Here is a 20,721-nt window from a genome sequence, read left to right as displayed (position 1 = left end):
GTGGTCAGTGGGAGGGGCTGGGGGATGAAGACCCCGACTTCAGTCTTTCCTCCCTCCACGTGCTCACCGTTGGCCCAGCAGAAGCGGGAGCCAGAGGTCGAGGGAATGAGCTGTGTGGTCTACATGTAACTGGGCAGGACCCTGCGGGCTTTCCCAGGGACAGACCACCCTGTGTCTCCCACCTCTTGTTTGTAGAAAAGCTTTAGCCTCCTAGGCCTTTCCCATATCCAAAGAGCAAATGTAATCAGAGAAGTGAGAAAATGCAGAAACAAAGGAAAACAGACAATAATAGCTTAATCATAGAACAAAGTCCAGGACCTTAGTTTCTCCTCAAGGGCTATAGATAGCATCCTGAGCCATACCCTTGGGCTGTTTTGCAGCTACTAAAACCCCCACCAGGTGGGAGAGGCTAACTGCATGCTGCGCACCAGCACAAAGACCCCAGATCCGCCGGAACCAGAAGGGTTATGGTGCTGATTCTCAAAATACCATCTGGTTACCTCACCACCAAGCCATCAGAAGGACAAGCTGATCAGGCACCCGCCACCCTCTCCCTTTGCCTTGCGTTTAAAACCCCTTCCCAGAAAGCCTTTGGGGAGTTTGGGCCTTCTGAGCATAAGCTGCCCACTCTCCTTGCTTGGCCCCATGTTGGATGCCTTGGAATAAATGCTGCACTTTCCTTCACCACAACCCAGTGTCGATAGATTGACTTTACTGCGTGCAGCCAGGCAGACCCAAGTTTGGTTCGTACGGTCCGCACACGGCACAAGGTGGGCAGGGTGGAGAGGGTGGGACGGTCAGACAGGAAGTATTCACACAGCTTCCAGATTCACATCTTCAGCTGTGACCTCTCCTCTGAGCTTCCGTTGTGATATCCAACTGCCTACTCAACATCTCCACTTCTATGTTAAATGCAGAATCCTGTGACCAGCAAGCTCTTCCCTCATCTCCTGTCTCAGTAAGGAGCATCAGTCCACAGTTGCTTAGGTAGAAAACTAAAAGCCTCCATTTCCTCTTTCACATCTCACAGCGGACACATCAGCACTTCGGTCAGCTCTACAATAGGGCCCCTGTGCATCGTGCCCCTGGTCCAAACCGCACCACCTCTCTCTTGGGCTTCTGTTAAAATCTCCTAACTGGCCTCCCCGTTTCTCTCTGTGACAGGCCTGTCGGCAGCCTCCCCTGCAGCCTGCCCTTCCACTCCCAGCTGAGGGAGCCCTGATTTTGTTTGGAGCTACTGTTTGCCCACCTCCGTGGACGACGGCAGTCCTACTCCTCTTTGCCATACATTCGCTTCCCCATCCTCGTGAAGCCAGGAGTGGTACATGGCCCAGGTCTGCCCAGTGGAGTTTAAAGAGAAATTTGCTGGGGAGCCTCTGAGAAACCTTTCCTTTGTTATAAAATGATGTTGTATGTTTATTTTTTTTTAATGGATGTCCTTACAGATGGCCAATAGGCACATGAAGAGATGCTCAGCATTGCTAATTATTAGAGAAATACAAATCAAAACTACAATGAGATACCACCTCACACCGGTCAGAATGGCCATGATTAAAAAGTCCACAAATAACAAATGCTGGAGAGGGTGTGGAGAAAAGGGAACCCTTCTACACTGTTGGTGGGAATGCAGATTGGTGCAGCCACTATGGAAAACAGTATGGAGCTTCCTCAAAAAACTGAGAATAGAGTTGCCATTCAGCAGTGGGACTGCCAGCAGTCCCACTCCCGGGCATATATCCAGAGAAAACCATAATTAGAAAAGAGACATGCACCCCTATGTTCATAGCAGCATTATTTACAATAGCCAAGACATGGACACAACCTAGATGTCCATCCACAGATGAATGGATAAAGAAGATGTGGTACATATATACAATGGAATACTACTCTGTCATAAAAAAGAATAAAATAGTGCCGCTTGCAGCAACATGGATGGACCTAGAGATTATCATACTAAGTGAAGTAAGTCAGACAGAGAAAGACAAATATCATATAATATCACTTATATTGGAATCTAAGATATGACACAAATGAACTTACCTATGAAACAGAAACAAACTCACAGACAAAGAGAATAGACTTGTGGTTGCCAAGGGGGAGGGGGTTGGGGGAAGGATGGACTAGGAGTTTGGGATTAGCAGGTGCTGCAAACTATTTTTTATATATATATATATATATGTAGAAATGAGCCACTTTTCTCTATAGCAGAAACCAATACAACATTGTAAATCAACTATACTTCAATAAAATAAAATTTAAAAAATAGATGTCCTTTTTACACCTGCCTGTTCCTTCCTATCTGAGATGGTGGTGTAAAGACATGATGTCTCATGCTGTGGCAGCCACCTTGGGCCGTGAGGCGACAAGCATGAGGACAAAACGTGCAGGTGGTGACCACAGGAGGGAAGAGGGATAGGAAGAGTCTGTGTTCCTGAAATAGCATACTTTATGACTTAGTAAGTGAGGTTAAAACTATTGTATAGTCACCGACACGTGGGAATTGGGTTGCTTACCTCTGAATACATCCTAGGTGATGCACACACTGTACTCCTGCAATCTGTTCCCCAGCAGCCAGAGGGATCCTTTTGGAACAGGAGTCAGATGACCACCTGTCTGCTCAGAACTCTGCTCTGACTTCCCATCACACTGAAGACAGAAGCTGGAGCCCAGATCTTGGCCTGCATGGCCACCCCAGGGTCTCTGCACTCAGTGTCCTGTCTCACTCTACAACATTCAGGTCCACTCAAGGATCATTTCCTGAAAGTTGTCTTCCCTGACTGGGTGGTAGAAAAGCCGCTCCTCCCCCACCCCCCGCATCCTTATCTCCTTGTTCTGTTTTCACAGCGCTGCTACCTGGTGGTGCCGGCAGTATTGATTTGCTGTCCGCGTGCTGGTGGAAGGGACACTCGCCTTACCTCCTCTGCCACTGACTCAGGAAAGACTTCTTGTTTGAACGTTGTGAGGACCAGATGAGCAAATCATGTGTGAATCGAGCGGAACAGTGTCTGGCGCAAAGGAAGCCCAGTGTGAACATTGCCGTTCCTTGTATGAGGATGTCTTCTCCGTGAAGGCAGAGCTGGGAGCCTAGCGCCTGGCACCTAATAGGGGCTTAGTGGAGGGGCTGGTTGGCTGGCTGGATGAATAGCATACAACAGGCTCTCTTTAAATTTTTATTGAAGGAATGGTGGAACGCAGGAATCTCTGAATTGAGGTTTTGGAGCTGATTCGGTGTGTGGTGATGGCAAAGTCCAGGATACGATTGAGGGCGGAGGGGCCCCAGGACAGAGCTGTGCATCCTGAAAACCCAAGACCAGGGAGTTGAAAGCATCCTCTATACTGATGTCGAAGACCCCGAAAGGATGGCAGGAGAGGGCCAGGAGCCAACATCTTCTTGGAAGAGGCCGGTGTCCGCAGCGAGGGGGAGGGGAGTAGGCGATGTGGCCGCTGGGAGGAGCGAGGTGTGGAAAGAAACGTGGGGAACTAGAGGCCTCCCCCTCCCCCCTTTGGGCTACAGCGTCTCGCAGCTGGTGATGCCTCCTGGGGGGAAGGAAGGGTTCGTTTGTGCCGCTCAGCAAGCCGTCGAGGACTCCCAGCCCCGCCCAGCTCCTGGCCTGAGCCTCCCAGTTCAGCATCTGGCCAGCGGCCGGCCGGGCGTGAGGCGGGAGGGCGCACGCGCACCGCTGCCGCCCAGCCCGGGCGCAGCCCAGGAGGACCTGAGGGCCGAGGCGCAGCCCCCAGGGCCGGCTGCCGGACCCGGCAGGGGGACAGGGCGGGGGCGGCCAGCTGGGGGCGGGGCGGGCGCGGATTGGTCGGGCGCTGCCACGTGACCGGCCCCTTATAGGGCGTGGTGCGGGCGGCAGTGTCGGGTGCGGCGGCGGTCGGCCGGGCGAGGTCCCTTGTGGGTCCGGCGGCTCCGCGGCTGCTCCACTACGAGCGCCAGGCGCGCCCCGCGCCCTCCCATCTCCGCGGGGCCGCCGGGCTGGGGGATGCGCGCAGCGCCCGGGAGCCATGGTCCGTTTCGGGGACGAGCTGGGCGGCCGCTATGGGGGCGCCGGCGGCGGGGAGCGGGCCCGGGGCGGCGGGGCCGGCGGGGCGGGCGGCCCGGGCCCTGGGGGTCTGCAGCCGGGCCAGCGGGTCCTCTACAAGCAGTCGATCGCCCAGCGCGCGCGGACCATGGCGCTATACAACCCCATCCCGGTCAAGCAGAACTGCTTCACCGTCAACCGCTCGCTCTTCGTTTTCAGCGAGGACAACGTCGTCCGCAAATACGCCAAGCGCATCACCGAGTGGCCATATCCTGCCGGGGGCCGGGCCGGGCGGGGACCGGGGGCCGCCCGAGGTCGCGGGGACGGCCACGGGTGCGGCGTCGGGCGTCCGCGCCTCGCCGGGTCAGGGAGGGGCGGCCTGGGCGCGGGGCCCCGGGGCGGGGGCCGGTCGCGTGCGGCGCCCAGTGGCCATCTTTCCCGGGGCTGGAGGAGGGTGCGCCCTGGGGAGAGGTGCATCGGGTCGGCTCGGCGAGGAGGGGGCGGGGCGGATTCCGGGCCCTCTCCGCGCGCAGCGTGTGCGTGCGTGTTTGTGTGTTTCTGTGTGTGTGTGTGTGTGTGTGTGTGTGTGTGTGTGTGTGGTCGTGGTGGCAGCGGCCGCGGGAGCGGGGTGGACGCTGGGCGGAGCCCCCTGCCCCTGGGCTCGTCCCTTCGCTTCCACGGTCCGGGCGCAGAGCGCGCGGCCAGCCTGGAGGGCACCCGAGGGCGAATCGGTGTCTGTGTAGGTGTGAGCACCCGGGGGACGCGAGCCGGTGCGCGCGCCTGGCTGCAGGTGCCTGTGTGTGTGCGGGCATAGCATGAACCTGGTGCTGCGCGTGCGTGCGTTCGGGACTCTCGGTACATGTATGCTCACGTGCCTGTGTAGGTACATGTGGCTGCGTGTGTCTTTAGGGGGGAGTGTGCGCCTGCGCGGGGTCCTTCCTCCAGCCGCGCGCTGGGGGCCCACAGCCCCCTCCCTCGGGGCGCGGGAGCCGGGCGGAGCCGCGGCGGAGACGCTGTCCGCGGTGCTGACGGCCGCGGGGACGTGCTGAGGGGCTGGTGGCCGCGACTGCGGAGGCGTCCCTCGCGGCGGCCCCGAGGATGAGGGCGGGAAGGGCGGGGTGGACTCCGGACCCGGTCATTCTCAGCCCCTCCGGAGGCGGCCTGGCCCCGGCTGCTGCACTGCGCGCTGTCGGCCTTGGCCTCCTCGCCTCTCCTCTTCGGCGCCTCCCGGCCAGTCCTTAACCCACGCACTCCGTTTGAGTACATGATTCTGGCCACCATCATCGCCAACTGTATCGTGCTGGCACTGGAGCAGCACCTCCCCGACGGAGACAAGACGCCCATGTCTGAGCGGCTGGTGAGTGCGGTGGCGGCCGGCCTGAGGGCGGGGCGTGGGGTGGCGGCAGCTTGTCTGATTCCACGACCCTCTAAGGATCCGTGACTGGGCGCAGCTTCCTCGGGCAGGGTAGTCTGGGCAGCTCCCCCTCTTTCAGGGTAGGAAAAGGATAGAACCCGGGCAGCTGGCGCTTGCCTGAAGGGCCGGGAGAGCGGGATAGCCAGCTCAGCCCCTGCTGGGGAAGGGTGGCTTGAGAGGGGCCATTTTAGCCCGCAGCTGCTCTGCCCAGCGTGCCACCGCCACCCCTGCACCTGTCCAGTCCACACGGACTAAGAAACTAAGAGCTAAAGCTGGGGTGTGGGAAGGGCGTTCATAATGGCCCAGGTTAAGGAGGGTCAGGCTCCGTGAGTGGGGTGGGGGCTAGCTGCCCACCCTTCCCTGCAGGGCTGTGATAGTCTTCGGCCCCCGGGGTGCAGCCCTTGGTCTCGGGACCGTCAGCCTCTCCTTCAGAGCTGTCTTCCCTGGCTCTGCTTGGAATCCCTTCCCTGTGGTCCCGCCACTTCCCGTGGGAAGCACTCCTTCCCAGCCTTTCTTCCCAAACGTCCCGAATATCGCTTCCACCCACTCTTGCCCGGAGCTCCCCAGACCCCTGTGGTTTCCCCTTTTGGAGTACAGAAGCCACAGGAGCCAGGATGCCAGGTCAGGGTGTCTGGAGGTGCTGCTTGAGGAGGTGAGCCCCATTTCAAGGGTGAGGTTATGTCCCCTAGCCCCAGCCACCCCAGCTGCCCTGGCCCCTTTGCCTGGGCTCGGTGTGGGCTCCCAGGGGCCTGAGAGACTGAGCTTCAGAGCAGAGAGAAGGAAGAGTAGCTGTGGGGATTGGAGAGGGAGGCTGGGGCCTGGCTGGAGAGCCGCCGGAGGTCCTGAGGTCCCGAGGAGGAGACACTTCTGGGGGCGCAGGCGGCCAGAGGCCGATGCCTCTTCTCCACACCCTGGCAAGTGACCACTTCTGTCCAAGCTCCTTCCCTAACTTCAGTGGAGAAAAGCGTTGATGAAATAGGGCCTGTTCAGCGCTCTGCGTAGGCCTTGAACTCCAGGCAAGGCGTGGTCACATCCCTAAGGGAGTCCAGCAGGGGTGGGGCCAGAGGGAAGCAGGCCGGGGGAGGGGTGGGTGTGGGGGGGGCAGGGAGGCCAGGCTCCGGCAGCAGGCCTGAGTGGGCCAGCCGTGTGTCCAGCCACGTCTGAGCTCCTGCCTCACAGGTGAGGGAGGGTTTGCTTTGTGGTGATGGGGTTCGGTACACTTGTCGGAGTTGGGGGCTGAGCTGTTGGGAGAGCAAGCAGAGTGTGCCCCCCGGAGGCTGCTGAGATGGATGGGAGGCCGGACACAGCGGGCCTGGAGAGCAGGCGCCCTGCGCCCCAGGGCTTAGGTCTGGAGGCTGCTGCTGCCAGAGGCTGGGAGGGGGCCGTGTGGCACAGGGGCGGCCTGGCCTGGGGTGGGGCCTCCACAGCTCCCTGTCTCTGGGGGCTCCGCTTCCCACACACCCATCAACTTCCTGAGTGGCCTTCAGCCGGAGCCCTGCCCTGAGCCAGCCCTGAGCCAAGTGTGATCAAGGATGGGGCTGGGGGAAGAGCTGTGAGGGAAGGTCTGGGGAGGGGTCTGGGGAGGGGCCCCGCCCCGTCTCCTGGCGCTGGCTTACTCTTCTTCTGTGAACATCTGTTTGCTGGGGCCCAGCTGTTAACCCAGGGCAGGTGGTCCGCAGCCTCTTCTCTCGGGGAGAGGGGACCCTCCAACTAAACCAGACGAGAAGCCTCCGGGGAACGATCCTTCGTGAGTCAGCATCAGGGTGGTAGGACAGGAGAACTGGGCCACCGTGGACGCCAGGCTGAGGGTGCCCCAGGTCAGATGGGAGAGCCCTGGGGGGCCAGGCTTCTCTGGGGAGGAAGGCTCAGGCCGCTGGTCCTGAGTGGGAGCTGGCAACACCCACAGGGAGCCAGTCTGGCCCTCCCCTCCCCTCCCCTGGTCCCTGGCCCCGGAGGCTCGACCCCTCCCTGGCGGAGCAGCCTTCGGAGGACAAGTCCTCCAGTGGCTCCCACAGTCCTGGGGGCAGGACCTCCCCGCTGCCCCTTTGTCCACTCCTGTGTCTGTGGTCTGCACTCAGGCTGTTTCCCATGCTGACCCTCCCCGTGTCCCCGTTGTCCAGCTTGTGGGGTCACCTGCACAGAGGCTCTGTCTGCCACCCTTCCCAAGTGTGTGGTGCCCCTGGTCACTCTCCACGCCGCCTGTGTGTCTTCTCCCTGAGTCCACGCAGCTCATCCCCACTGTGCTCGCCACCAGGGCCGGGCCCGTGTCGGCCCTGCCCTCTCCCATCCCCATTCTTTTCTCACACTGTTCCCTCCGCCTGGAATTCCTTTCCTTTTCGCCCAGCTGGATGCCTCGCCCTCCAGAGGCTCCCTGAGGCGCGGCCATGCTCGCTTCCACCAAGATGTGTATGTTTTGATTATCCAGAAGGTGTGTGTTGAAGGAATGCGTGTGGGTCCTGGGCTGTCCTCTAGGGAGTTGGGCCGTTGTCCCCATAGCGGTTCGAGCTCAGGGTCAGACCCAAGTCGCCTCTGGGTTAGGATTTGTCTCTGCCTCTAGCAAGCTGTGAGTCTCCGGCCCAGTTCCTGACCTCTCTGTGCCTCAGTTTCCTCTAGGATGGGGATGATAATAGTGCTTAATGCATGTGGGGTGTTATAACGAGGATTGTCCTAGTGATTGTGGGAAAAACCCCCCAATTTTCTTATTGCTTCCCCTGCTGCAGGGCTTCCGGGGGTGGGAGCCCCCCCCCTTGCTATTGTGATCGGGTGTCACTGGCCATGGGGACAGGGCCACCTGCCCTGGTAGGGAAGCTCGGCAGAGGGCAAACAGGCCCGTGATGGAAGAGCCGAGTCTGTGGGTGGTGGGGGGTTTCCTCGCCTGCCACACCCCCGGCGGGGGTGACCTTGCTCTGCGCTTCTCCTCAGGACGACACGGAGCCGTACTTCATCGGCATCTTCTGCCTCGAGGCCGGGATGAAGATCGTTGCGCTGGGCTTCGTCCTGCACAAGGGCTCCTACCTGCGGAATGGCTGGAACGTCATGGACTTCGTGGTGGTCCTCACGGGGTGGGTGCTGGGCCCGGGCTGCCCTCTGCGAGGAGCGGGCTTGGGCACGCTGGAGGCCCCGGCTTCGTGCTGGTCCTCACGGGGTGGGTGCTGGTGGGACGGGCATTGTTTCTCCCCAGGAGGCACCTGGGCTGTGATCGTGGCTGAGGGGCCGTCGACGGTGCTCTGTCCTCGGGCGAAGCTTGCTTACAGAGCTGCTGGTGCCGTGGGCAGGTCACCAGGGCAGGGGAGGGCTCTGGGCCTTATTCTGTAAATCCTGGGCTCCAGCCTTGCCTCTGTCGCCCCGTGATCTGGGGGGCTCCTGCCTGACGGGTTCTCGGACGCGGCTTCCTGGAGCTGTGCTTGGGTGTGGCCGCGCCGGTGTGTTGTCACGGTGTCTGGTTCCACGAAGGAGCTTAATCAGTGTGTCCTGCCGCCCACTTTCCTTCTCAGACGGACCCTGACAAGTGCCAGCTTGTGGTTTCCAAACAACCCAGGAGATCCAGAAAGTCGCCGTGGGCTGGGCTGCTTTGAGAGCGGGCGGAATGCCCTGCTCCTCGTCGTGGAGGCCCCAGCCTTCGGGCCAGGGTGTTTCCGTTGGCCTGATGGGTATTCAGGCCTCTGCGCTGCTCCTCTGGCCAGTAGAGGCTGAGGCTGGGGCTGAGCTGCTGTTGCCCCGGCTCTGGGCTGGGGTTGGGGCTGAGCGCCTGGGTGTTCGCTCCACAGGACCTGTTTGCACAGCCCAGGTCCCAGAGGCCCCGCCCCGGCGGACTGCAGCCGCGCTTTCTGGGACCTTGTGGTCCCAGGGAGGCTCGGAGCCCCACTGTGGCCCAGAACACTCCTTCCAAGGGACAGGAGGCTGTGGCCGGGTCTCTGTCCTGTGCTGCATGTGAGGACACACAGACTTGGCTAAATGGCCTCTGGGCTCCCGCAAGAGGCCCCCTCACCCGCCCCGTCCTGGGGGGCCTGCCCCGCCGTCTGCTCGAGCTGCCGGTGGCCTGGCCCCAGAGGTGCCTGCAGCATGCCCGACATGGGCCAGAGTCGAGGTGGCCTCGCCTTCGGAGGGTCTCTCCCTGGAGGTGACGGAGGGGCCGGTGGGCCTTGTGCCTCAGCCTCCCTTTCTGTCTTTGCACCAGCCTGTCACCGGCTCTGACGGGATGGGTGCCGCTGAAATCGGATATAATAAGCTTTCTGGGAAACTTGCTGTTTTCCTTTCATTTTTCCTACTGACCGAGTAGGGAAGGGAGTGGGCAGCCTTCTGCTGGGAGCCGTGCGGTTCTGTGGTACGGTGTGCGCCGTCCACACCCGCCTGCTGCCCTCGGTGGCGGTGGCAGCAGGGGCTTTTACAGAAAGCCGATGTTGCTGGTGGGGATCTGGTGGTGGGTGTGGCCCCTCGGAGGGCAGGGTGCTCCCACAGCCCGGTGGGCGCTGCGTGGGCTGTCGATGAGAGTCGCTGGCTGTTTACATCTCTCTCCCTCTAGATGTGAGTCCCTGAGGATACGAACAGCGTCTTATTTTTCAGGGTGTCCCCAGAGCCTAGCTCTGGGAGGGCCCCCAGGAGGGTCAGGGAGCATCTGCTGAATTAATGGGCTATTGAAGCTAGGGTGCTCTGTGCTTGGGCCAGCTGGGAGCTGGGCGGGACGGTGGGACCCTGCCTCTGGGGGTGCTGTCCGTGGTGCTGAGTGTTTGGACTGCTGGGAGCAAGCCGGGGAGGCAGGACCCCTGGGTCTTCCAACAAGCGTGTCCTGATTCCAGGTCCAGGGAGCCCCGTCCTCCTGTGAGGGCTAGGAGAGACCTCCAAGGCTGGCTGCTCTCTCTTGCCATTGACCACACTCTCCGGGGCACAAGAGAGAATAGGATGGGCTCACTTTCCTGGGAGCCCCAGCAGGGGGATCCCAAGGGTCCCGAGACCTTAACTCTGCCCCCAGCCCGGACTTGGAGATCCTGACCTCAGTCCGTCTGTTTCTCCACCTCGTCTTTCCTACCTCTCCTCGCTTCTGCCTTTTCTTCACGTGGGCCCCTCTCCTACCCCGCCAACCTGTTTCTGTCTCTCTTTCCCTCCCTCCCTGTCCCCTTGTCTTGTTCTCTTGGCCTTTGTCTGCCTGTTTCTGATCTTCTCTGCCTCACTGACCCTTTATCTCTTCTTTGCCATCTCGGTATTTCTTTGCCTCTCGACGTCTCTGTATCTCTGTGTCTTTTTGCTTTTTCGCTCCCATTCTTCCTCTGTCTATTTCTCTTTCTGCCTGTTCTGTGTCTCTCATCCGGGTCCTGGAGTCTCCGCTCTTGCTGGAAGTTGGCACCAATGGTTTCCAGGCTCCCTCTCTCTGCACCTTGTCCCCAGGGGTGGCGCTGGGTTGGGAGGGGAGCCCCCAGATGGGGGGGTGATCTATGTCCCAGAGTCACGTGCGGGAGCTGCTCTGTTGCTCCTGGTTGCAGCACCCAGGGACTCGTGACCTGTGTGTGTACTCGTGTATGCGTGCGCATGTGCGTCTGTGCATGTGTGTGCACCTGTATGTATGTGCACGCGTGCACGTGTATGTGTGTGTGGTGCGTGATGGAGGGAGGCCCTCCTCCATTTTGGGGTGAGTACTTGCCCCAGGGAACCCGGGGAAGAATGCCTAACTCTAAGCCCTCCTGAGCTGAGGTCCCTGTGGGTAGCCATGGCGGGGGGTGGGGACATTATTTCTTGGTCCCTTTTTAAAAAATTAATTAATTTATTTGTTTATTTTTGGCTGCGTTGGGTCTTCGTTGCTGCACGCGGGCTTTCTCTAGTTGCGGCGAGCGGGGGCTACTCGTCCTTGCACTGCGCGGGCTTCTCATTGCAGTGGCTTCTCTTGTTGCGGAGCACGGGCTCTAGGCACGAGGACTTCAGTAGTTGTGGCACCCGGGCTCAGTAGTTGTGGTGCACGGGCTTGGTTGCTCCGCGGCATGTGGGAATCTTCCCGGACCAGGGCTCGAACCAGGGTCCCCTGCATTGGCAGGTGGATTCTTAGCCACTGCGCCACCAGGGAAGTTCCCTGCTTTGTTGTTTTTAATTAGGGTTGACTTAATTGGTGCTCAGAGGGCCGGAGACCCATGGTGGGGAGGGGAAGGGCTCTGGCCGGGGAGGCCCTGGTGCTGACTTGTCCCCAGAGGCCAGCTGGGCTCCCTTCTACTTCTGAGGCTGGCACGCAGGTTGTGGGAGGGCCCCGATGGAACGAGGGCCCCTCCCTGCATCAGGGAAGCCTCTTAACCTCATATACTCACCTGTAGACTGTGCCTGGGTGCACTCTTGGCGTTGCAGGGGGCACAGCGTCTAGTCCTGGCCACGGAGCCAGGTGAGGGGCTGTCCTGCCTGCCGCCCTCTGCCCTCCGTCCTGTCCACGCGTTTCCAGCTCCTCGAGCTGCCCTCGCCTGGCACTGCCCCGCCCACTCACCAGCCCTTGATCACTCATTTATTCAGATTCAGTGAGCCTTTGCCCGGTGCTGAGGAGGCAGCAGTGAACAGGACCCCCAGGCCCCTGCCCTTGTGGGCTGTGTTTCTGGGGGACCCAGTCTCCCTGCCCCGCTCTGTGTCCTCTCGGTGCGCAGAGGGTCGGCAAGGGCAGGTCACGGCCACGTCACGGTGCCTGGGGGCAGGTGTGCCGTGGAGACCGCTCCTTCTGTGACAGCACTGTGCTTCATCTTCCCATGTAGGAAGGGGGTTAAGGAGAACACAGTGTGGACTGGGAGGCTGTTGCTCGGTGTCGGGTGGTCAGAGAAGACTCCGTAGTGAGGTGACTTTTGACGGATGTGAGGGGATGAGCCATCTAGATACTTGGGGAGAGGTCTTGGCTGGTGGTGTCAACACCAGGACACAGGTGTATCCGTGGCCTTTAGTGCCTGAGACCAGACAGGATCCCCAGGGAATGGGGAGTTTGGAGGAGAAGCTGCCCATGACTGAGCCCCGGGACCCCAGAGTTGACACGTTGGGACTGGCCAGTGAGGTGGGTGGGGACGGTGTTGAGGAAGGGGGAGCGTGCTCTCCTCGGGCAGGAGCAAGGGGAGGATGGATGGCTGAGTGCGGCGGTGGGCGCCGTGCAGGTGATGGGCTCTCCCGAGGGCTTGCAGGGGAAAGCCCTGCGGGAATGGGCAGGGTCTGTGGTGAGCACCTGGGGCAGCTCTTCCACCTTTGAGGGAGTTTTACAGCAAAGCCGGCAGAGGACTGGGCAGTGGCAGGAGGGAGGGGAGGGGCAGAGGGTTTTATTAGGTGGGGGCCGGAGCCTGTGTGCAGATGGGCCAGGTCCGGGAGGTGGGGGCTAGCGGTGATGCAGCTGGAACGCTGGAGTGATGTCCTAGGTGGATGAGGGAAGCTAAGGTCCAGCGTCCCGGAGTCCACGCTCATCTCTCTGTAACAGCGGGAAACCGGAGGGTGAGCTGAGTGTGCGCGCTGGGCTGTCGGATGAGCAGGAAGGGCTGGGGCCGGAGCCGTCCCCTGACTCTGCATTTCCACTGAACCCGGAAGCTGGCTGTCATCTGAGGCTGGAGTGGGAAGCAGGTGGAGTGAGATGGGGCGACGGGGGGAGAGAGTGAGTGCGGAGTACCTTCACCTGCCTCGGCCTCTCACCTTCTCCTCGGCCCCGTCTCTAGTCACCTTCCCTCCTCCGCCCGTTGACCATCTGGCTGGCCGTCCATCCACTCGTTCGTTCGTGTGGAAGGTATTTGTCAAATGCTCTGGTTGCTGGGGACACGGCAGTGGACGTGGAGCTTGCGTCTCCCGGGGACACAGGCGATGCACAGCTCTTGCCATGCAGGGCAGTGAAGCAGGAGGCCGGGGCGGGGTGGGGGTGAAGTTCCCCTTCACGGGGGTCAGGGAAGGTCCCTAAGAAGGACCTTGAGCAGAGGTGTCCTGAGCTGGGGGTGGGGCAGAGGGTGAGGATGTGGGGAGGCCGCGGGGCCTGCTGGGGGGCTCCGGGTGCAGGGGCCGGTCCTGGGGGGGGAACAGTGCCCCAGGGAGGCCATGGGGCTCGGACTGGGGTGGAGAAGCAGGAAGCACTGGTCTGGTTGACTGTCCTCAGGAAACCCGCCGGCACCCCCGAGTGTGGCACCCGCATCCCCAGCCTGTCTGAGGCTGGTGTGTCCCCACGTCACCACCTCCGCCCTCCCCGTCCCATCAGCAGCCCCCAGCCCACCCTACGGTCCTGAGAGGTTGATGGCAGCTGGGAGTAGGGGCAGCAGCAGGGTCCCCTCAGACCCCGGGGGCCTCTCTGTGCTGGCAGAGGGCCCCAGAATCCCGAGGCCATGGGTGTTCCTGCCCCTGTCACAGCCCCAGCCCCAGCCCGGAGCTTTCCTCGGGGACAGCAGAGAAACGTGTCCCAGCTCAGACAGGTGACTCCCCAAGGGGACGTTTCCAACCACAGCCTCTCATTTCACTCCAATTACAGGAGTGAATTTCTTTCCAGGACATGTAATTAGAGCTCAGGGTCCTCCCTCCCTGGCCTGGGCGTCCTGTGGGAAGCGGAAGGTGGAAGGCCAGCAGGCTGGCGCCGCCTAGGGAGAGGAGTTTGTACTGGGCGTGGACGCGAAGTTGGTCAGAGGGCGCAGGAGAGCGCTCTGGGGAGGCCAGGCCACGGAGGACACCGCCCTGAGTGAGGAGGGGCCAGCAGGTATGGGCCAAGGTGCGCAGTGACCCTGTGTCCACGTGTGGCAGCCAGGGACGCTGTGCCTCACCATGGGTGACGCTGTGTCCAGGTTTGAGGTGACTAGGGACACCGTGTCTGAGTGACCAGTGGCAGTGGGTCTGGACGTGGGCTGACCCCAGTGCATGTCCGAGCGTGGGCACCAGAGCTCACGTTCAGGGCTGGGGCCGCCGCACGTGGGCCCCTCCTGCGTCCTGTGACTGCAGTCCTGCAGGCGGGGTCTGTGATGCCTGGTCAGGTCGGGGGTTTGCTGGACTTTCTCTTCCATCCCCACCTGAGGCTGGGAACGGTTGGGACACAGGAGGGGCCTGAGTTCTGACAAGCGGCCCCCCGGAGCAGCAGAAGGAGGCTGTCTGGTCCCCATTATTACGCTCCAGGCAGCATCCCCGAGGCATCACTGATGATTCAGAGCAGGCCTGGCCCCAGGGCTCCGCAGGCCTCCTGTGCTGTGTGGCCGGGTCGGAGCTGGGTGAGGGCACCCTGTGCCCGGCCCCTAGGCGCCTGCCTCCTGACACTGGCCGCCCACGGGGCCTGTAGTCCCTGGGGACAGGCCCGGAGCCCCGTGCTGGGTCGGGTGGGATCCGCCCTCACGCTCGCCGCTTTTACCCCCTGCCTGTGCCTCTGCCCTCCTGTCCCCCCCATCTTCCTCTGATTTAGGGCTCTTGTCACTCTCCTGGGGGGTGTGGGGAGCCGGAGCCAGGCCCCTCCTGGCCGCTGCCTGCAGACCCCACCCCAGGTGTTGAGGGAGAGGCCCCTCTGCCCAGCTCCAAGGGCCTGGGGATCCTGGCAGGACAGGGAGCGCAGGCTGTCCGGCCTCGGACCCGGAGCTCAGCTGAGGTGTGCCGCGCTGCCGGCTCTGGTCCCGGGTGCTGGGCCCCCTGGGGCTGCCGCCACCTGGTGCCCACAGGATGCCAAGCCCCGAGTGCCTCTGAGAGGCGGCCCGGGGCAACTGCTCACCTATCCACGCATCCTGTGCCTGGTGCACCTGCAGAGGTCACAGGAGGTCAAGTCCATGCCTGGGGAGGGCGGGAGCGTTCGCCCCTGGGTGGTGGGTACACCTGCAGCTGCCTGGGCGCTGTCTTCCTGCTTAGCTCCAGGCGGCTCCCCGCACCCCCACTTCACACCGCTGAGCCCAGAGCTGCAGACTCACCTGGAGGTGAGAATGGTTGCTAATGTCTCCTTGGGTTACTAGGCCTGGAGCCAAAGCCAGTCCCTGGCCTGGGGAAGCGGACGGGAGAGCAGGTCCTTCTCGGGATGGGCAGGCCAGGCCTCATCTCCACCCAGGGCCTCCCCACCGCCTGCAGCCCATCTGCACTCACACTGACCTGGAACTCGCAGGTCCCGCTGGTCACCTGTCACAGGCCCCTGGGTGTCCTCTCGCTCACGCAGCCAGCGCCTCGCTGCTGCCCCACTGTGCCCCTCTTTCTCTGGGTCTCAGCCTCCCCCCAGGGGGGCCACTCTCAGAGCCGCCGACACTACAGCCCCTCCCGGAGAGAAGGAGCCCGTGTGCGCAGCTGGGCCCCTGCTTCCTGCGGGATGGGCTGTGCGTCTGTCTTCTCTCAGCTCACCCCACCTTCCCCACCTGGCGGGCCTCTCTGCCCTTTTCTCGCCCCAAGGGGCTTCCCTACTGGCTGGCTCCGTGACAACCCATCCCTGCTGATGGACGTTCCCCCCGAGAACTGTTAGTTCAGGCGCTGTAACAGAGGCCACAGACGGGGGTCGGGGGCTGAGACAGCAGACGTTCCCCGTCGCACCGTCTGGAGGCTGGACGCCCGAGATCAAGGCGCCCACAGGGTTGCTTTAGGCGAGACCCTCTTCCTGCCTGCAGGCGGTGGCGTTCCCACTGTGTCTTCACGGGACTGCTTCTCCGTGTGTGCAGAGGTCTCTGGCTTCTCTTCGTGTTCTGTTAGATTCATCCTATTAAATTAAAGCCCATCCTTATGACCTCGTTTAAGCATTTACCTCCTAAGAGCCCCATCTCCAAATACAGTCCCTCTGAGGGTTAGAGCTTCACACCGGAATTTGGGGGGTGGGGGTGGACGCAGTATCGTCCATGATAGGCTGTGCTCAGACCCCAGGCTCCTCTGATGAGCGTCCGTTGGCCCCATTGCCTCGGTGCCCCGGTTCCCAGTGTGCAGCAAATACTGTGGGATTGGAATCCAGCTGGGAGAGCAGGGAGCCTGCCCCGGCCCCCATGGGCACAGGGTGCCACGTGACTGACCCTGGGCGATCGTGTGGCTCCAGGCCCGGCTCTGCTGTGGCTGCCGTGTTGTGGGCCCGGGTGAGACGTCTGTAGGGCCAGCGTCTTCCTCCCCGCCTCACCTTCCGCTGACCGTGGGCCCTTTCTCACTCCTCCAGGTCTGTTGTCAGCCTCCCGGGCCTGACAACACACAGCAGCACCAGACACTGAGGACGTGCTGCAGGCAGGGCTGCCCGCCCACCCTAGGACCCCCTCCAGCCTGGACTGGGGCAGGGGGCGGGGGGCACTGCTGAGCCCGTGGGAGGTCCGGGCGTGTCCTGGGCATGGTGAAGCCTCCGGTGTGAGGGTGGGAATCCCTAGGGAGCCGCCAGCACTGCCACCCCCTCTGCCTGTGGGCCCTGCACCTGCCCTCTCGGGCCTGGGTTCTGAGGGTCCAGCGATGGGGAGGGGATGGGCGTGAAGCAAGAGCTTCCTTCTTCCCATCACCTAATCGATTCTGGGACCCAGTGTTTCCACTGGGGTACAGTCTAAGGCCGGCCAGCCCCGCAACACACACTGATGCAAGGACACAGCAGAGGCACGTGCGAGACCCCTCCAGCCCCGTCCCTGCCCGCATGGCCTGGACTTGGTCTCCATGACGGGCTCTTTCCAGGGGGTATGACCCCTGGGGTGGTGCACTTACTTGTGCTTCTCTGGGTCCCCAGCCTGGGAGGTGGGCAGTGGGGGTGCAGGGCCCTCTGGTGAAAGCACCAGAGCAGGTGGGCAGAGGGAGGTGGGCAGCGTGAGCTCCTGAGACATGGAAGGGAGAGTGAAAGATAGACGCTGACTCTTCCATGAAGTCTCCCGTGTGCGGGCTGGTCAGCTAATGTAATCATCCTACAGCCGTCCTGGGCTAGATGCTGTCATTAGCGTCCCCTTTTAAACGCTGAATATCTTCTCGTGAGCTGACCGTAGACTCACAACACGCAGAGAGGGCTCTGAGGGTAGTGTCCTGTGAAGCTGCGACGCCGACAACGGCACAGTCAAGACGCAGAAACTCCACCCCCACCGGGGCCCCCCTGCTGCCCTTTTGTATCTGCCCCCACTTCACTCTGGTCTCACTGCTTCTCCATCCCTGACAACCGCAATCCAGTCTCCAGGCCCATCATTTTGGCATTTTAAGAACGTTATGCAAATGGCATCGTGCCTTTTGGGGCTGGCTTCGTTCACTCAGGATGATTCTCTGAGGATGACTGAATCACACTGTTGCATGTGTCTATACTTTGTTTCTCTTTACTGCCCGTTGTCTCTTTAACTATTCACCTGTTGAGGGACGTGTGGGTTGTTTCCAGCTTTTGAAATATCACCCACAAGGCTGTTCTGCACATCCATGCACAGGTTTTGTGTGAACATAAGTTTCCATTCCTCTGGGATGAACGCCCAGGAGTGCAATTATGGGGCCGTATTGCAGTTGCATATTTAGTTTTTTAACAAATTACCAAAGTGTTACCCAGAGTGGCAGTACCATTTTACATTTTTTAAAATTCCCACCAGGAATGTATGAGTGCTCTAGTTTCTCCATATCCTCACAAGAGTTTGGTGTTGTCACTGTTTTTTATTTTAGCTGTTTTGATAGGTGTGCGGTGACACGTCATGGTGGTTTCGATTTGAATTCCCTTAATGGCCAACGATGTTGGACATCTTTTCATGGACTTATTTGCCATCTGTGTCTCCATTTTGGGGAAGTGTCAGTTCATGTATTCTGCTCAGGTTCTACTTGGATTGTTAGATACTAGTCAGTTTTCTCCCAATCTGTAGCTTATTTTTTCATCCTCGTAACAGGGACTTTTGCAGAGCAAAATTTTGAATCCTAATGAGGTCCAATTTATCAGTTTTTCCTTTTATGGATAGGGCTTGTGGTTTTGAGTCTAAGAACTCTTTTCAGCCCTAGGTCATGATGATTTTCTCCTATTTTTTTTCTGAAAGTTTTATCATTCTATATTTTATGTGTAAGTCTGGGATCCATTTTGAGTTCGTTTTGTGTCAGGAGTGAGGCTGAAGTTGAGATTCTCTTTTGTTTGTTTTCTTCCTGTGCGTGGCCACCCGGTTGCTCCAGCACTTGCTGGAAAGCCTGTACGGTGTATTTCCCCCGCTGAGGCGTTCTGTGTCTCTGCCAGCAGTCAGCCGAGCATGTCTGTGTGGGTCTGCTGCTGTTCTGTAGATCCGTGTGTCCATCCCGCCACCAGTTTCACACTGTATTGATTACTGTAACTGTTTAAGTCTCAAAATTGGGCAGACTCATTCCTCCCACTTTATTCTTTTTTTAAAAAAAAGTGTTTAAGAGTAAATTTAAAAAAAACTCTTTTAGCTATTCTAATTTCTTTGCTTCCATATAAATTTGGGAATAATCTTGTCAATGTATATGCAAAACCTTCACAGGAATTGTATAAAACCTGTGTGTTAATTTGCAGAGAATTGTTATCTTTACTATGTTGAGTCTTCCAATCTGTGGACGTGGTATGTCTCTCCATTTATGTAGACCTTATTTGATTTCTTTTTTCTTTGAATTTTATTTATTTATTTTTTTATACAGCAGGTTCTTATCACTCATCCATTTTATACATATCAGTGTATATATGTTAATCCCAATCGCCCAATTCATCCCACCCCCCTCCTTTCCCCCCTTGGTGTCCATACGTTTGTTCTCTACATCTGTGTCTCTATTTCTGCCTTGCACACTGGTTCATCTGTACCATTTTTCTAGGTTCCACATCTATGCGTTAATATATGATATTTGTTTTTCTCTTTCTGACTTACTTCACTCTGTATGACAGTCTCTAGGTCCATCTACGTCTCTACAAATGACCCAATTTCGTTCCTTTTTATGGCTGAGTAATATTCCATTGTATATATGTACCACATCTTCTTTATCCATTCATCTGTCGATGGACATTTAGGTTGCTTCCATGTCCTGGCTATTGTGAATAGTGCTGTAATGAACATTGGGGTGCATGTGTCTTTTTGAATTATAGATTTCTCTGGGTATATGCCCAGTAGTGGGATTGCTGGGTCGTATGGTAGTTCTATTTTTAGTTTTTTAAGGAACCTCCATACTGTTCTCCACAGTGGCTGTATCAATTTACATTCCTAGAACAGTGCAAGAGGGTTCCCTTTTCTCCACACGCTCTCCAGCATTTGCTGTTTGTAGATTTTCTGATGATGCCCATTCTAACTGGTGTGAGGTGATACCTCATTGTAGTTTTGATTTGCATTTCTCTAATGATTAGTGATGTTGAGCAGCCTTTCATGTGCTTCTTGGCCACATGTATGTTTTCTTTGGAGAAATGTCTGTTTAGGTCTTCTGCCCCTTTTCTGATTGGGTTGTTTGTTTTTTTAATATTGAGCTGCATGAGCTGTTTATATATTTGGAGATTAATCCTTTGTCCGTTGATTCGTTTGCAAATATTTTCTCCCATTCTGAGGGTTGTCTTTTCGTCTTGTTTATAGTTTCCTTCACCGTGCAAAAGCTTTTAAGTTTCATTAGGTCCCATTTGTTTATTTTTGGTTTTCTTTACATTACTCTGGGAGGTGAGTCAAAAAAGATCTTGCTATGACTTACGTCAAAGAGTGTCATTCCTATGTTTTCCTCTAAGAGTTTTACAGTATCTTATGTGATTTCTTTCATCAGTATTTTGTAGTTTTCAGGATTCAAGAGCTGTGCATGTTTTGTTAGATTTACATCTAAGTTTTTCTTTTATTTTTGCATGAGTACAAATGGTATTATATTTAAAATTTCAGTGTCCACATGTTCACTGCTAGTATATAGAAAAACAGTACATTTTTGTATATTTATCTCTAATCCTGCAACCCTGCTGAATGCACTTGTTAGTTCCAGGAGATTTTTCTTTTTTTTGTTTTAAGATTCTTTGGAATTGTCTATGTTGACAAGTATGTCATTTGCAAATAGGGACAGTTTTATCTCTTTCTTTCCAATCTGTCTCCCTTCTCATTCCTTTTCTTGTCTTATTACACTGACCAGGACTTCTAGTACTAAATTGAATGAGAGTGGACACCTTTGCCTTGTTCCCAGTTTTAGGAGGAAAACATTCAGACTCTCCCCATTAAGTATAATGTTTGCTGTAGGTTTTTGTAGATGCTTTTTATTACATTGAGGCAGTTCCCCTCTATTCCGTTTTTTCTGAGTTTTTTTGGTCATGAATCAGATTTCTTCTTGTTAGTATCAGATTTCATCCAGTGCCCTTTCTGCTTTGGTATGATCTTGTGACTTTTTCTTCCTTTGCCTGTTAATGTGGTGGATTACAATGATTCATTTTTGAGTATTGAACCAGACTTACTTCCTGGAACAAACATGGTCATGGTATATAATTCCTTTTATATATTGCTG

At 58.0% G+C, this 20,721-nt stretch overlaps 1 protein-coding gene across 11 annotated transcripts in view; it reads left to right on the top strand.

Moving 5' to 3' along the window:
• Nucleotides 1-3,862: 3,862 nt before the first annotated feature.
• CACNA1B (calcium voltage-gated channel subunit alpha1 B) overlaps nucleotides 3,863-20,721 on the top strand; it is a 194,711-nt gene continuing 177,852 nt past the window's right edge. For all 11 annotated transcript variants that reach the window (XM_067742478.1, XM_067742476.1, XM_067742473.1 and 8 more), the window contains exons 1-3: nucleotides 3,863-4,292; nucleotides 5,277-5,382; nucleotides 8,362-8,501. In XM_067742478.1, coding sequence (XP_067598579.1) covers nucleotides 4,009-4,292; nucleotides 5,277-5,382; nucleotides 8,362-8,501 — 530 coding nt within the window. In that variant the 5' untranslated portion in view covers nucleotides 3,863-4,008. The remainder of the gene's footprint in view (nucleotides 4,293-5,276; nucleotides 5,383-8,361; nucleotides 8,502-20,721) is intronic.

Source organism: Pseudorca crassidens, chromosome 7, assembly GCF_039906515.1.
Source record: "Pseudorca crassidens isolate mPseCra1 chromosome 7, mPseCra1.hap1, whole genome shotgun sequence".
NCBI lineage: Eukaryota > Metazoa > Chordata > Mammalia > Artiodactyla > Delphinidae > Pseudorca > Pseudorca crassidens.
The sequence above is the reverse complement of the archived record's forward strand: the minus strand, read 5'-3'. Positions and strand labels throughout refer to the sequence as shown.